At 44.6% G+C, this 16,993-nt stretch overlaps 1 protein-coding gene across 2 annotated transcripts in view; it reads right to left on the bottom strand.

Moving 5' to 3' along the window:
* Positions 1-9,575: 9,575 nt before the first annotated feature.
* The window catches only part of LOC311356814 (semaphorin-4B-like), a 31,605-nt gene continuing 24,187 nt past the window's right edge, over positions 9,576-16,993 (bottom strand). For both annotated transcript variants that reach the window (XM_084476676.1, XM_084476677.1), the window contains 4 exons: positions 16,474-16,589; positions 15,856-16,013; positions 14,410-14,504; positions 9,576-13,771 (listed from right to left, as the gene is read on the bottom strand). In XM_084476676.1, coding sequence (XP_084332802.1) covers positions 12,996-13,771; positions 14,410-14,504; positions 15,856-16,013; positions 16,474-16,589 — 1,145 coding nt within the window. In that variant the 3' untranslated portion in view covers positions 9,576-12,995. The remainder of the gene's footprint in view (positions 13,772-14,409; positions 14,505-15,855; positions 16,014-16,473; positions 16,590-16,993) is intronic.

Genomic DNA, 16,993 nt, shown 5'->3' with positions numbered 1-16,993 from the left:
CTTGTACACGATGTCTGGGTCAAGAACATATGTGTTTGCTTACGGTGTTTGCAGATGCATTATTAAAAGTACAACTTACCGCTGTATCAGCTGCTCTTTCCCAAATAACTTAACCAATAATTTACCCTAAAACTAGATTTTGTTTTAGAAGCCTGGAATATACTTTGCTCGAATGTATTATTATTATTTTAACGGATGGCATAGCCTACTATACTTCATTCATGTTCATTCATGCAGGGAAAAATGTTTCAACAATCCACACGCTATTTCTATGCAGTTTCACACGTATGAATAATCTTTGACGTCATAATATTTAACATGCAAGTGTAGTGGTGCCTGGTTGCTGCGGGGGAAAATCAGCTTTGCGCCGGGTGCAAACTAGCAATGACACATGCGTCGGTGTAGAAAGTCAATTGCGCCGGGCGCAAGATAGGGCCCTTCTTCTGTTTGGCGCACATGGCTAATTTGCATACGCGCACAGGACTGTCGGAATGGGAACACGTCGGACTGGCAGCATTACGGGGGCGCGATTACGGGCTGGCGGAGTTACATTTAAAAAACGCGTTCAAGTAAAAATAAATAAGAAAAGCGGAATCAATTTGTGGCGCTCGTTGTTCAATCTGTGGCGCAACGCCACACATTGGCCTATGTGTGGGAAACACTGCACGGCCATCACACATGTGCTCATTCGGAGCATTGTAAATCATTTGTTTCATTGTTGTAGCCAGTTAATTTATGTAATAAATGAACCGTCAACAATGCGATCGGGATTTTTGACGGGGGGGGCGATCAGGATTGTTATTGTTGTTGGATGTGTGGCGTGTGTGTAAACAGGCAAAAGCGTGTGTCACACGGTGAACCAGTTCTGACAAACTTTGCGGACGCCAAAATTTGGAAAGCTGCTGCGCACAAATAAATCCGGATGTATCAATCCTTGCGTAAGCACGATTTCACGCAGATTCTCTTTGTACAACGTGAAATTGTGCGCACGTGCACGAGCCCGTCTCTCCACCCAGTCTCCTCCCTCATTTAATATGCTAATTAGTATAAATAAACCTGCAGTAGTGCGCTCGTTAGGAGAAAGGAGAAAATGGAGAAAGGAAGAAAAAATAACTTTAGTGAATGCGAGGTGGAGGTGCTGATTTCGGAGGTAGAGGCCAGAAATAAGATCTTGTTTGGCTCTTTCATCCGGAATCAGCACCAAAAGCAAAAAACTGGCGTGGGAAAATGTTGCCAAGTCGGTCAACGAGGTTGGGGCCGAAAGCCGAACTCTGGCTGACATTAAAAAAAAGTGGTCGGACATCAAGGTGGACGTAAAAAGACTGTCTGCCCACCGGAGAAGTGTGGGTCAGACGGGCAGCGGGGCGGAGTGCTCGCCCTATTTGAGCAAAGGGTGGCAGCTGTGATTTGGGATCGGCTCACTTTTGCCCAAAAAATCAGAATTGTCGCGGTACAACCCTTCATTTCGAATGCGACCATCTTCTAACAAGGCCAACACTGCCATTGTCAACCTATCGATTATTGCCACATTTTGTGCATGCTTTTATATTCTCATTTATTTGGATGCATGCTGACGGTTGTTCCCATACACCCAAGGTGTCAATAATATGTACATAATTCGAAATCGACCGACTGGTTCATTGATAGATTGAATTTAAGTAACAATGGCTTGTTCTTACTCCACGCAACATCAAATAATAATACTGCAGTCGAGAATCTGACGACATATGCGTGAAGAGAGATCAATTAGCGATGTCATGCGTGGTCATGAAATATGTAACGTTTAATAAACAAGTCATCACTGAAAATAATATTGCTGGGGCTTCCTTTTAATTTCCTTTTAACTCCAATAGTAACAATATATTTTTATGGGTCTGTTTACGTTTAGCCTAATATCAACAACAGTGTCACATTATGCGTCTCGACAACAATAATGTATGATTGAAGTGCATTTAAGATCACACATCCCGACGTTCAAATCCACTTTGAACTAGCCTCATATTGCAATATTACTTCATCATGACTCGTGATCGAGTAGGCCTAATGTTGTTGCGCTGCATTGCCTCTATGTGCCGCCAACTGACAAAATGCAGCAGAAATGTGCGTAAGCCAGGCATTTAGTTTGCGTGGAGAACCGCACTCTCACGTCAAGTCAGTCTTTGTACATCCGAACGTTTGCGTGAGAAGTTGCTTACGCAGCTTTTTTGTACGTAAGCAAGCTTTGTACATGAGGCCCCAGGTCCTGTGCTGGGGATGGCGGTCGCTGGTCCTGTGCTTGGGATGGCGGCCGCTGCTTCTGTGCTGGGGATGGCGGCCGCTGCTCCTCTGTCGGGGATGGCGGCCGCTGCTCCTCTATCGGGGATGGAGGCCGCTGCTCCTCTGTCGGGGATGGAGGCCGCTGCTCCTCTGTCGGGGATGGAGGCCGCTGCTCCTCTGTCGGGGATGGAGGCCGCTGCTCCTCTGTCGGGGATGGAGGCCGCTGCTCCTCTGTCGGGGATGGAGGCCGCTGCTCCTCTGTCGGGGATGGAGGCCGCTGCTCCTCTGTCGGGGATGGAGGCCGCTGCTCCTCTGTCGGGGATGGCGGCCGCTGCTCCTCTGTCGGGGATGGAGGCCGCTGCTCCTCTGTCGGGGATGGAGGCCGCTGCTCCTGTGTCGGGGATGGCGGCCGCTGCTCCTCTGTCGGGGATGGAGGCCGCTGCTCCTCTGTCGGGGATGGAGGCCGCTGCTCCTCTGTCGGGGATGGAGGCCGCTGCTCCTCTGTCGGGGATGGAGGCCGCTGCTCCTCTGTCGGGGATGGAGGCCGCTGCTCCTCTGTCGGGGATGGAGGCCGCTGCTCCTCTGTCGGGGATGGAGGCTGCTGCTCCTCTGTCGGGGATGGCTGCTCCTGTGCTGGGGATGGCGGCCGCTGCTCCTCTGTCGGGGATGGAGGCCGCTGCTCCTGTGCTGGGGATGGAGGCCGCTGCTCCTCTGTCGGGGATGGAGACCGCTGCTCCTCTGTCAGGGATGGAGGCCGCTGCTCCTCTGTCGGGGATGGAGGCCGCTGCTCCTCTGTCGGGGATGGAGGCCGCTGCTCCTCTGTCGGGGATGGAGGCCGCTGCTCCTCTGTCGGGGGCACTTGCTCCTGGGGCTGGGTCCTGCTGCGCATTACTTGCCGCTGATATCTCGCTCCTTCTGTTGGCTTGACATCACTGTGGCCTAACCGCAAAGATGGTGTCCAGTCAGGGTGGTTCTCCACCATCTCATATGATGGTTTACCTAGATAATTTTTAATAATTCGATTATGAAAACTCAATGTAATCAATGCTTTAATTACAATCAATGCTTTAATGCAATGTACAATGTACAATCAATGCTTCAATCAATGCTTTAATGCAATGTAATCAATGCTTTAAGCTTTTACAGAAAATGTGTTAGTTAAGCTCAAAACAATCATGGGAAACACTAATGTCATGAACTGAATCTCAACTAGTTTTGTTTAAAACAACATTAATGGTTGGGCCATCGAGCATTTTCTAAGAAGCAACAGTTTGTTAGGTAGCTAGCTAGCTGCTAGAAAACAACTTCAGATGCACTTCAGGGTTCGCATCGACATTTTTAGAGAACGTACCTGAGTGAAAATGCAGAGAACACACTCTTATCGACTGGGGAATGTTATCGAAAGTAAGGTCCTTTCTTCTGATTGCAGCCACCCAAGAAATCCGACGTCTCCTCGTGATGTCGGATACTTGCTCTCCTAAGTGCGTTCTCCATTTAGGGAACCTAAAAAACTGTAGCCCACTGTTCTTACGGTTTCCTCGGCGATCGTGTGAGGCATTGGAGCAGTTTTTAACGCAGCAGTTGCTTCCAGGCATTGTTAAAACAGTAAAGAATTTCAACGACCTCCTCTGCTAGCAGCTACCGTGTCAACAATAACGCAAAGCTCAGCTGCACTCGGAGGGGCGTACCTACCAACATGGCGGAAAGGGGGGGGGCTTACACGGCTTACTGTGCCGTGACGTCAACTCCTCATTCCTAATAGAAGCCTACTTGTTCTTTCCGTGCTTAGCTCGAAAGGCAGAGAGACAGAAGACATGAAAGGAGGGAAGAAGAGAGACTGGAAGAGTTTTTGAAAAGGATCATGTGTAGGTGTACACCTAGAGTGTGCATATATTTCTTGATATGTAGCCCCTACGATAACCTTTCCCTCAAAATAGCCTCACCCAATCGCACCCATGAACTTCGCCATAGGCTCGGCCAATCGGTACTTGCATGCAGGTGCACTGGCGAATGAGAGGAGAGAGCGGGACTTGAGAGAGTTGGTGAGGAAGAACGAAGAAGATGGCGGCGCTCGGCGAGGTCCCATGCTGACGGAGATTTCGGTATGATAGATCAGTTGAATAACAGTTTAGCTCTTAGTTATTGCATGTGCGACATGTTTTAATCTGAGCTACGGAACAGTTACGGCTGGAGTGGCGTGTGGAGGAGCGGAAGACTCCACGCCATCAGCGCTGAAGATTCATCCGGGGTCGTATTATTAACAAGTATAGTTCGCGTAGTGCGAGGCGACCGTCCTCGCTAGGTAGTGCAAAGTGTTGACTATTCAGTTATATTACTAGCCCGTCGCCAACGTTGGAAGCTTGTCACGCCAGAGGACGAAGAGCCAGCCAGTTCACTGCTACAGACCGGGACGTGTCTGTGGCTCCTGCTCTCTCCTTCTCCCGCATTGATGCACGGTGCGGTGGGTGAGTAAATAGGCTACCCTGCTGCCACACATGGCTATCATTCTCAACGGACAGCAACGCACTCGTGATGGACATGTCTAATTGGTGAACGGTCGGCACACACGTAACGTGGACAATCCGAACCAAAAGGAACATTGAACCGAGAGTGGACATATTGTTGTTGAGTGTTATTATGTGTATGGTGCAAAACCGTTTCTGAAGTTACAATTGACATACTTGTTACAGTTGTGTAATAGTGATAGTGTTGTTAAGCCAAACCGTCAGTGTTATTGAGCCACTCTGGTGAAGTGGATGTTGATGTAAGGTTTTGAACATTATATGGTGGTTACAGGTTGATAGGGAAGCTATTCCTCTATGCTTTACTTTTGTGTGTGTGTGTGTGTGTGTGTGTGTGTGTGTGTGTGTGTGTGTGTGTGTGTGTGTGTGTGTGTGTGTGTGTGTGTGTAAATATAAATATTCCATGTTATGTGCTTAATGGTATGGCGACATTAGATATTATCACATCCTTCCATCCAGGTCCAAAAGATCACCGCCGTCTCACTCAGGCTTGGTACTGAGCCTCCGTAGCGTCCTCAAGCTACATGAGGAGCTGAGGAGAGAGGGCGTGCATGTACTACGCACTGCGAAACTCAACCAAGACTGCCTGGAGGTATTGTTCAGCCAACATTAGAATCCTTTTAGTTCCAAATGCTTTTTAGATTTTCTGACAATGGTGTACCTACCGATTTTTGCAGAACCTCTTTTCGGTCATAAGAGGGAAGGGAGGACACAGGTTCCACCCCACAGCCAGGGAGTTTTCTGCAGCTTTGCGGAGTGCATCAGTGGGCAGCATAATTGGCATACAGGGGTGCAACACCAACTGCATTCCTGATGACGCAACTCAGTTGCTGCAGGTAAGATCAATGCTGAAATCTCCAAGGAATCTATAACATGCAATGTCATGGAAGAAAATGTTTTAGAATGGCCAACAGTACCAACTGTAATCACAATCCTGATGGAACTCACCCCATCCTTCTGAGGTTTTTAAATAACACAGGACTGAATACTTAATCGTAATACATACATTTGGAATGTGTTTTTATGCTTTAGACTGACTCACAGTTGACTTCAACTGTGGCCCCTGAGCAGGCCATTGAGCAGGCAATGATAATGTGTCTGAATACAACAAGAATCACACATTAGGCTTAACATCTATGATCATTATTTAAAAACAACCTAATTAATTCTGACTTACTTTGGCATTGGCCATCACAGGGAATCCCTCACCCCGATGCCAGCTATGTGGAGCAGGAAGGTGGGCAGGAAGGGGAGCAAGAGGCGCTGACCTACGTTGCTGGATGGGTCACCAAAAAGGTGGCGGAAGAACCCGACCTTGGCCAGTGCTGGGAGTGTGAAAGAGTGCTGGTGAAGAGAAACAACAGAGAGCACAGTTACAGCACTGCTACAAGGGAGGGTTCCTTCATTCAGGCCAAGAAATTTCATTCATCAGCCAGCCTCCATGAGCCTACTGAGGCCTTCCAGGCCTGCATCGCCAGGTGCGAAAGCAGCATTAAAAGGGAGCTGCCAAGAGTCTGGGCAGCAAAGGGGCTGGCCCAGAAAGTGAAGGAGGCCCTGCAACGCAGCGGGGCCTTTGATGAGATCCACCTCCAGCACCCGACTCACTCCAAGGCCATCGAGGCTATTGCCTTGAAGAAATTCATAATGTGCAGGCTTGGGGCCGAAATAAAGGCACGGAACCAAGTGGCTGCCCAAATAAAAAAAAATTAAAGACCGGGTAAACCAAATTCAGTATTTTTCTTCTTATCATATTAATTAGGCCTTAAATGTGTCCCTCAAAACATGTAAAAAATATTTTTCCCATTCATCATTTCCTTGAGGAGCTAGGCCTCAGAGAATGTTCTGTGTGCAGGTTTAAAATGGGCGGGTCTACATCGAAGACCGCGTTACGTAAAGCGGTCATACTCACATAAACCCGCCCCCTGCTGCCCTCTAGGTATAAATACATTAACCGCGCACTAGCATTCTGTGGTTTCACCCGTCTATGGTTTTACCGCTCACGAGTCTGGTTTGAATTGTCAGTTTGCAGTTGGCTCTCCGGTGATGGGCGTGGTTTCCTGGCCTGCAGCGCACACGCCCCCACCGTCCTGAGCCAGGGATTACTGCTCATTTTTCATCAACTTTGAAGCATAATTTTATATACTTCGCGATTTTTTTAGTCCTTCAAATTTGGCAGGGTGGTTAATAATATATTTTCCTGTGGTATTATAAACTCAAAACCCATAATTATTTTTGGTTTACCCGGTCTTTAAAAAAATTAAAAAAAATTAAAAAAAAAAAAGCCTTGTTTTCATGAATATTGAATATGAATTTTCCTGTTGGAGGATCTTCCTGAGAGTCTGTTGTTTAAATGTTGTACAAATTATTGCGTACTGCTAGGATTTGAATGCAAACATTCAGAATGTATTATAAGTTATAGTCTAAGAAGTAACCAAAGTTATTTTTATATTGCATAACAAAAGTCTTGTTTTCAAACCTCTATTACTAGCTGCTACACTACCGATTATATTAATTCGACGCTTCGTTTGAAGTCAGCACACTAAATTAAAGGGGTCTTAAGTTAGCAATGAAGTCACAGCAACAATGTCTAGTGTTCAATGTGTTCAAAGCTAATATTTTATAATTTTTACTAAAACCAACACAAACAACACTTATACGGCTCTTATCGCTAGCTAGCTCAGTTGACTAATTCACCATCATGTGAAACGAAAGGACGACAAAAAACAGAAACTACATTGAACAACGATGGTGTACCAAAGTTGCAGTATAGTTTAAATACATACCATTCTTCGTTGGTAGTCAAAGTTTTCCAGTCGATGCTGCTTGTGCCGCTCCAGCTGCTGGTTCTTCCCTCTTGATTGAAAATAACTTCCAAGTGTCGCAAAAAGCGTGACCGCGTAGGACCTGCAAAATGATTGGAGCAACGGCACCGGAAGAGGTGCATACAAGTGCAAACAACTGCCATCTTGGCGTTACGAAGTTTCCCCATGCATTTCAATGGGTGATTTTTTCAGTGATGTGTCTCCTCCTTCTATAGTGTCTCTGGTTGGTGGTCTCAAAGAAAAAAAGAAAAAAAAGAAAGAAAGATAGCTCTAATAATAGCAAGACTAATTGTAATTCAACAGATTGAATTTCATCTGGGCGAAAGTATTGTTTGGTACTGTACTGTGCACACACTTCATCATCAAGCTTTCTCAGTATAGATATATATCCTTCAGGTCCTTGCCAAACTCTGTTTTTCGGGCGCGGTACAATTTTTTTCTACAGCAGCTCTGAATGTTCCGAGTAGATCTTTGTTTGTAATACAGAAAAACTCCTCACAAATCTGTAAAATGCAGGAAAAAACAAATATGTACAGAGGAATAGTAAGTAAATTGGGAGAATTTGTAACCTGTCTATAGCCATTATCATTTTTAAAAGCATTTACAGCCTCTCCAGGTTGTAGTGGGTGCCTGCTTGCGTGAATGAACGTGCGTGCACGTGTGTTCGTGCGTGTGTGTCGTCGCTTATTCGCTTCAAATACTTTCTTTTCTTTTCAAAACTTGGGAATTAATACAGCGCGGTAAATAAAGTATTTAAAGCAAATAAGGGACGCTGTTTTTGTTGTTTATTTGGTTTTGAACGAATAGTTTTGGACGCACGCATCGGCTTTGTGTATTTGTGTATTGTGTATTAATCTGGTTCCCTATACTACTTAATACCATTCATACACCATGAAAAAAGTGTTCAACTGATGTGCAATTAATTTCCACACTATATCCCATCATCCGCGGCTACTGCAGTGTTCCCTATATGGGGTTAAGGGAATGAGGCACAATTAAAATAATTTATTAAAATGAAATATATAATAAATATTGTTACATAGTGTTATGGCTTATTATTAAAAAACTGTTTTCCATTGATAGATTTTTTGTTCGCTAAATAAACACACTGGGAGCATTATCGTGGCTGACTTTGTATTTCCACTGGTTCCCACTGACCATGGCCTTTCACAGTAATAATTGTGTGTAAAGGGGGCACTGGCACCCTTTGCTTAGCCACTGCATGTGTACCTATCTATTTTTTACCGTTTGCATATGAGGTGGTCCACGAAAGGTCTTGACAATTTAGTGGTAATCCTAAAGTCAAAGGCCAAGAACCACTGATGTAATGCAAACAACTCTACAAGTGGTGTTGGGGTTTAGCTGTTAGTCCATACAAATACCTACATGTGTATCGATTTGTTTACAGTTGAGTGTCTGTAGGACATTCGGGAGCTCTCAGCGAGCTGGCCTTTTTCTGTCATGCTGGAAATGAGCAGCTGTGGCCTACTGGTTAGGGCTTTGGCATTTAAACCGAAGGGCTGCCGGTTCGATCCCAGGCCCAGTAGGAAAAATGCGGGGGAAGTGGTTGAACACTTCTCTCCCATGCCCACATCCACGGCTGAAGTACCCTTGAGCAAGGCACCTAACCCCTCACTGCTCCCCGAGCGCTGTAAGTGGCTCACTGCTCCGGGATAGTGTGTGTTTCACTTCACTGTGTGCTCTGTGTATTTCACTAATTCACGGATGGGGTAAATGCAGAGACCAAATTACTTGGCCAAAAAAAAAAGTTGGCTTTGTTGTCTTGAACAGTATTGTGGGGCAGAACTATGGGTCAGATATGCACTTTTTTATTGCTGCGAATATTTAGCCTTTTTTGTATTTAAATTAAGAGAAAAATCACACCGCCGAGAATAAAACAGAAATAAACATGTTTATATATTTTTTTTATCATTTTATTCATTTATTTAAAAAAATTAAAATAAAGTGCCTTTTATGTACATTATAATAAAAACAACAGTCACAATATCAATGTATGATACAAAAAATACAGCTTACAACATGTTTTTGTACACAACTGATTGGATAAAAAAACAAAAACAAACACACGCATACATACACACACACACACACGCACACGCACACACACACATACGTGCACACAATTTTTCATGCAGACTTACTGTACATGACCACATTATTCTAATAGTTCAGTCAACTAAGCTTATGGGATTCAGTAGGGTCACTATGCTGAGAAAGAAACTGCTGAGATGGCATCGTGCAGTGTGGATGCACAGCCCTGGGGGCCATGTTTTGGATGAAAATAAATTAACAAGCACAAACAGAATGAGTTGATTATCTCTATTGTGTCGTGCATCGAGACCTTTTCAGAATCTCGGACGAAAGATGAAGCCAAGTTATGCTTTGTGTGTGGAGGGTAGGGAGTAATATCCTTGAAGACTGACAATGTTGAAATGTGTCGTATAATGTGTCGTATATTCGAGCTGGTTACATTCACATACAGTAAAGTAAAGTGTATTACCTTGCAGCCAGTCAAAAACATAACCTTATACTAGAAATATTTGATCTGTTATAGTATATCACTACTCTCTGCTTCTATGAAGAAAAGCATGTGTCGCAAATAAATATGCACATCTGTAAAAAAAAAAAAACAATAGCTATATTTTGTCACAAAATAAAAACACAAGGCCAGGTTTGACAGTAATATATAGAATCTTGAATCTTTTAAATACAAGACATTCTTCATTTGAGGAACAGGTTTGATTTCTGTTGTGGGTGACATAAGAGAGTGGTCCGTTTGTGTGTGTGTAGACCTTATGGTTCTGATAATACACATGTCTAACCCCAAGTTATAATGTAGTGGTGGAGGAGTTAGTTGGTCATTCAGGATTTTCAAAGCAAAACTATTTATCTGAGTTCTGAATTACAATTTAAATGTTGTATTATTAAAAATAATGTTTTGTGGATATGTTTGCCTATAATTGGACAAATGGTCAATATCTTATATTATCGTGTCTATTTAAAACATTTAAAAAGATGACATTGACTACTGTCATTGTTTTCCCCTTGTGATGGGCTTGGTGAAGGGCAGAAGGACTAACAAGAGTTATTGGGCCAAATCCAATGTTTGATATCATATATCTCACAATCGCCAAGTTTGAAGTAAAATGTTGAGAAGTGGGGGAATTAATGTTGGGGTTAGGCAATGAGGCACTATAAAATAAATCAGCAGTGTGCACGTTTCTAGATTGTAAAACTACCTCTATAATACATCTTGCACAAGGTCCCTTAAAAACACACACAATATTAACTACAGTTATATACACAAACAAAACAAATGAAGGAAAACAAATCCAAAACAAAACACTGACTGACGCCGCAGTATGCTTGTTGTGCAATTACTTTGTCAAACTTGGAGCAGACGTAGCTTGTTGTCATATCTTCAAGGGTGTGATCGAACACACATTGATTGTTTATGATGTTTGGAGTACATACGGTGGGCTTACTGGACTAATACAGTGAATGGGCAATACATTCCACAACATGAACGCCGCCAGGCCATTCGCATTGACCTGGGAAACGTATCAACTTTAGAATTACACAACACTTGAAATACAATCTCCTACATCTTTGGAAAAAAAAAAAAGTTTAAACACCAAGTCTGATCTATGGATTGGAATTCGTTTTTAAATGGTGGCAATGGTCCCTGTCATATTATATATTTTCTTTAAAAAAAAAATTAAACCTCATTCTCTGCATCAGTCAAACACTATTTTTCTTCTCTCAGTAGTCAGTTCTTGTAGAATACCTACCTGCTTTGCTGATCTTTCTTGTTTTCATATTTATTGAAATGTGCAAACAACCTGAATGTTTTTGACACCCCCAGTAACCTTGTGCTTCCACTTGTACCATGGCCAATCGACGCCAGGGTGGCAGCTGCACACGTCTAACACGAATGAGGCGTTAACTGCTCTGGGCTGGGGTATGACCAAACAGGTCTAGGCCTCCGCATTGCAGTTTATGTTGCCAAGAGTTTGTAAAAACAATAATAACATAAAATAAAAAATAAAGACCAATGTCAAAACTTGGGAGAAATCATTTTGTTTAAAGGGGAAATCTTCATTTTTTATATCATGTCCATTGGTTCTTGGAGTAGCACGCTATACCCCCCTAAATCGCTAACCAACTAACTAACTTGTGAACTCACTAGATCACAAACTAGCTGAAGCGCTTCCCCCACTATCACATGGGAAAAGAGGGAAAGTAGAGAATAAGTTCTCCAGACGTCTAGTTACTACACTAGCAATGGGGTACGAGAGTCATCCCTGTTGAGTTGATGTTAATAACGTCTTAGATGTTTCTTGGGAACCAACGTTTGCTCCAGCAACATGTGCTTCTCGTGACTGTGATCAGTGCTAACATAAGGCATTCGATGGAGTGGGCTTGTGATAATGGCACTATTGCATTTGGATTACACAATCAAGATTTTTGGCACATTGTGCAAGATTATTTTGGTGACTAGTGAGCAATGCTCTCTCTTCTTGGCTTGACTCGGGACTGTTGAATTCTCTCCCCATCTGTTATTTGCGCCTCATAGTCTCCGCCAGTGTATGCATTTCCGATTGTGCCGAAAGGAGTGGGTTCCGGTCAAACTTAACTTGCATATCAAAAGTCGTATTGCCTTCTTTGATCAATACTTGGCTAGAGGAATACTAGGCTGAAGACCAGAGCCGCTTTCTCCAATCTCTCATTTAATTACTTATCAAGCTACTTATTGTACCTACTGCAGATTTGGACTCCTTAACCGTTTTCGTTGGCTAAACGGTGGCAATTCTAGTCTTTCTTCGGATTGGTCATTCTTCTGATTTGAAATCCATACAGGATAAAGAGCTCTGTCCTCGTGGCATCAGACAGCTCTTCAGTGAACAAGAGAAACCGACATTCTTCAGACCATCAGTTGTCATCGTTGCGTCGTCATTGTGTGTAAGTGAACGACCTTCTCCCAGATCTCGATTTGATGGACATCCTGGCCCGTGTAGATCGGCCCCTGGTCAGGATGTCTAGGATATATTTTTGTATGCATGTACGTTTTTTTTTCCTTGTGTTTTTCAATGGATGATTCATCCTGGTAAAAAACCAGATCACAACAGTTTGTGACCCCGTTTTGTGCAACAGTCCCCTCTGCTTCAAGAGGCAGGGGCGAACTGCCCACTTGGGCGTGGATACGATGAAAGCAGATGACCTCTGTGGCGATCAAGAAACAACGATGACACACACAAATAAGAATGAGATGCATTGTGGCTCGGGAGGGGGTTCCTCTGCACGCCCACTGGCTGCTAACTGCACCCTGACAGAGACACAGCTACACAGCTCCTGTTCGCCCCCGAGCTCACCCTCACACAATGGAGTCCTTGATCTCTGAGCCCAGCCGCACTCGGGGTCGTGGGCAGGTGGGCGAGTACTCCACGTGGCTCTCCTTCACGTTGAGGGGCCTCCGGTCCGAGGCCTCCGAGAAGCTCTTGCTGTTGTCGGGCGAGGACTCGTGGGTGGGCGTGCTGCAGATGTAGTTGTCGTTGAGCGTCTGGTAGCCCTTGTGGTCCGAGGTGGACACGGGGATGGTGCTGCCGTTCAGCGGCAGGCTCTCCGTCGGCTTGCCCGCGATGCGGGGCTTCTTCTGCTGCATGTTGGGGCACTCGCCCTGCTTCAGCATGGACTTCATGCGGTCGCGGTTCCGGTACACCACAAACAAGGAGAAGACCAGCAGGGAGAAGGCCAGCAGGGCGCACACCACGATCAGCTCGTTCCAGTAGGTCTTGGCGTGGAGCTGCGTGGAGCGCGACTCGCCGGGCAGGATGAGGATGCTCTCCTCCCGCGCCACGTGCGGCGTGCGCGAGTGGCCCACCAGCGTGGTGCTCTCCTCCCGGGGCTCCGCCCGCACGCAGTAATTGGCCAGCAGCTGCCGGAAGCCCTCCTCCTCGGACCAGCACTCGTAGGCCTCCGTCCGGTCGGGCTGGGCCACCACCACCAGGTGGCCCTCGGGCGTGGCGTAGAGGAACTCTTTGGCACTGGCGCTGTAGCGCCACCTGCGGGTCGCCAGGTTGGAGCGCAGCTTGCAGGGCAGCACTCTGAACGTGTTCATGGGGATGGTTATCAGCTGGCAGGCGGAGACCCCTGGAAGTATTGTTATCAAGTTAATACACGATACAAATAGCATAGAATTCAATTATATTTCAATGAATGAGCTGGCAGGCAGCGTCCCCTGGGGGAATACGATACGCCATTTTAACTAAATATCAAAATCATTAAAATATGGTATGGTATAAAAATCTGAGCGGGAGCGGTCATTTCTTTTTTAATGCTATGTAATACATGTGCAGTGTGGTGTAATGGGAGCATGTGACCAAAAGCAGTGGAGCGAGATTATTGCTTAAATTAACAACTTCCAGGGGCTTTGTGAGGAGGCACTACGGTAGTGCGACAACAGTTTGCTTTAGCTCCTGATGGCTAGCTGGTCCGCTCCCAGGGGCCCCCATCAGTCCTCAACTATAATGGCCGTAAAATGAATACAATAAATTATGTTTTTATAAAAAGAGTACGTTTGATTGTTTAGTCTATTTATCTCTATAAATAGTTCCAACAGAAGTCACCGAGATGGGGTAACAGTTAGCGTTTCTCATTGGTCAGTTGCGTAAACGTTTTTTTTGCAATACTTTTTGGAAGTTTTGGAAGTGGAAAAGTCAATTCATTCATGAATTGGAAATCACCCTTGAAATAAATCAATGACTTGTCACTAGCGGTCGTGAACTCACGGGAGGCTGGTGCTTTGAAGGCGGACCGGGGCGTGTGAGAAGTCTTGTTGCAGATGGCGGAGGTGTCTGCCTCCTCCACGTCCTGCTGCCAGTGGCTGCGGCGGGACAGAGAAACCACAAGGTGGGTCAACCTAACAGCAGCTGTAGTGAGAGGAACCTTCCGGAACACATGACCGACACGGAAGCCTTTCGGTTGAGTCTCCTCTAAGTACAGACAGCTTGTACATAACGGGCCCCCGTGTTCTGTTTCAATTTAACCGATCAAAGCAGATGACAGTACACAGAGCTTATGGGTGTTTGTGCGGTTGTGCGTGCTTTGTAGTTGTATTTTGTACATCATGGGTGAAGGCGCGCACACACACACACACACACACAATAAAAGGATGTCTCATTACCACTGCTGTGAGCCTCAATGTGTGGTGTCCTGATGAATAAAAACAGCATTGAATTGAAATACTGAAAACATACGTAATAGCTAAATGAAAGTGAAATGAGAATGCCTCTAAATTTGCTGCTAGTTATTCGGAGGATCTCTTCCTCCTATAAGTCATGATGTACTCTTGTGTTTATTAACTCGTCCATCTATCCTTGCTGTGATTGGCTCAAGTAGTGTAGTCCATAGGCAGGTATACGCCTTATACCCACTTTGAAAGCACCAGGATTTGTACACAGTCATGTCAGCCAGCTATGAAGTGGCTTATATAATTGTATAAAAAAAACTGTGGTTGAGAACTTCTTAGAGATGAGTGCATGCTTAATCCTGAAATGCCCCCCCCCCCTTGCAAAGACGTATTAAGGCATTTAATCCCATGAGAAAGCAGTCATGTGACACACATCTAAAAAGATTAGATTGTCAACTCTTAGTTGAAACCATTGTTAGCTAAACGAAAGACAATACCAACCCCAAACAAAATAAGAAGCATGTAACAAAAAACGGTTTCATTACTGTGCACATGCACATCAATAGCGATCTTGTTCACGTTATTGTACAACAATTGATATATATACTGATTCCAACAATTCAATCCATATCACTGCCAAAAATTCGAAAGAACAAGAACAATCTTCCCTTTTTCTTTTTATAACCATCACATAAAACAACCATAAACGTAAAAGTAAAAGTGTCTTGGCACCATTTTGCAATAAACACTTTCTTTGTCTCCATCAAGTGGCCATATAGTGCAATTGCAATGGTGGTGTCATTCGATTCTATTCAAATTGACCTTTCAATAGAGGGGTCAAGTGTCAACATTTTACAATGGGCTTTCAAGATATCGACCTGTTTGTGTCTCACCAAGATTACACTGTCAATTTTGCATTGGTTTCCATTCATTCATTGATTTTTCTTGGGAGTAAGGTATGGCTCATTACAGTTTACCCACGACAAAACACCACTGATTGGCTTGTGTCCACTGGTTGTGGGCCATGATTGGTCGGTGAGCTCACCTGTCGGGCGGCGCCATCCTGACGTCGCGACACAGACGGCCTGTCCAGGCGCAGTAAGGGTCCCTGGAGAGGACACATTCTCCACAGCTGGCGTAGTTGGTGCAGTTAGCCACCGGGACCTCCACCAACCCGGAGTACGACGACACAAATAACAAACCCTGCAGTCATAATAATAATAATAATAATGTTAGCGTTTAATATAGGATAATAAAGCAGAACCGGAGGACAGGAGACTTAATATATCATGTCCTAATCATAATATTAGCGTTTAATATAGTATAATATAGCAGAGGCCTAAAACAGGAGACTCAATATATCACGTCATAATAACAATATCATAGTTTAATACAGCATAATAAAGGAGGAGCCAGCGGACAGGAGACTTAGTACATCACGTACTATTATTATAGTAATATTGACATACATAGTAATATATAGTATGATATACAGTACCAGAGGAATGGAGGCGATATATCATAATAACAATGATTATATAGTATAACAAAGCAGAACCATAAAACAGGAGACTCTAGTACGATATAACAGACAACGCGGTGGTAATAACGTGTTATAATATAGTATAATATAGGTGGGCTGAAGGGGTGAGGGAGGCCTCACCCTCTGGGGGTCCAGCTCTATGTGCTGGACCGGCTGTGGCGTGGCAAACAGTGTCATCTCCTCGATGATGTGCATCCTGTCGTTGGTGTTGATCGCCTTGTGCAGCTTGCCGTCGTCTGACACACACACACACACACACACACACACACACACACACACACACACACACACACACACACACACACACACACACACACACACACACACACACACACACACACACACACACACACACACACTTAACGTGTTGCATCTCACTATTCCTAAGATATGTGCAAGTAATATTTACTAATACCACATTTGAGACTATGATTATAACACTAGTTTCACTTTTTGGTGAGGAAAGTATAACTGCAGTGCATTTAGGAACGTAATACATAAAACCAGTCTCCCGGAAATACCACAGGGAAAGGGAAAAGATGATGAAGAAGACGCGGTCGTTCAGCTGAAGACTCTTACTGGGAATTTACACCGCAGGCGAGAGAGAGACGTAGGCGTATCAATTCACACCGCCGCTGTT

The sequence above is a fragment of the Micromesistius poutassou genome (genome assembly GCF_964030765.1).
Source record: "Micromesistius poutassou genome assembly, chromosome: 12".
Taxonomy (NCBI): Eukaryota; Metazoa; Chordata; class Actinopteri; order Gadiformes; family Gadidae; genus Micromesistius; species Micromesistius poutassou.
Note: the sequence above shows the minus strand (reverse complement) of the source record. Positions and strands in the feature narration are given on the sequence as shown.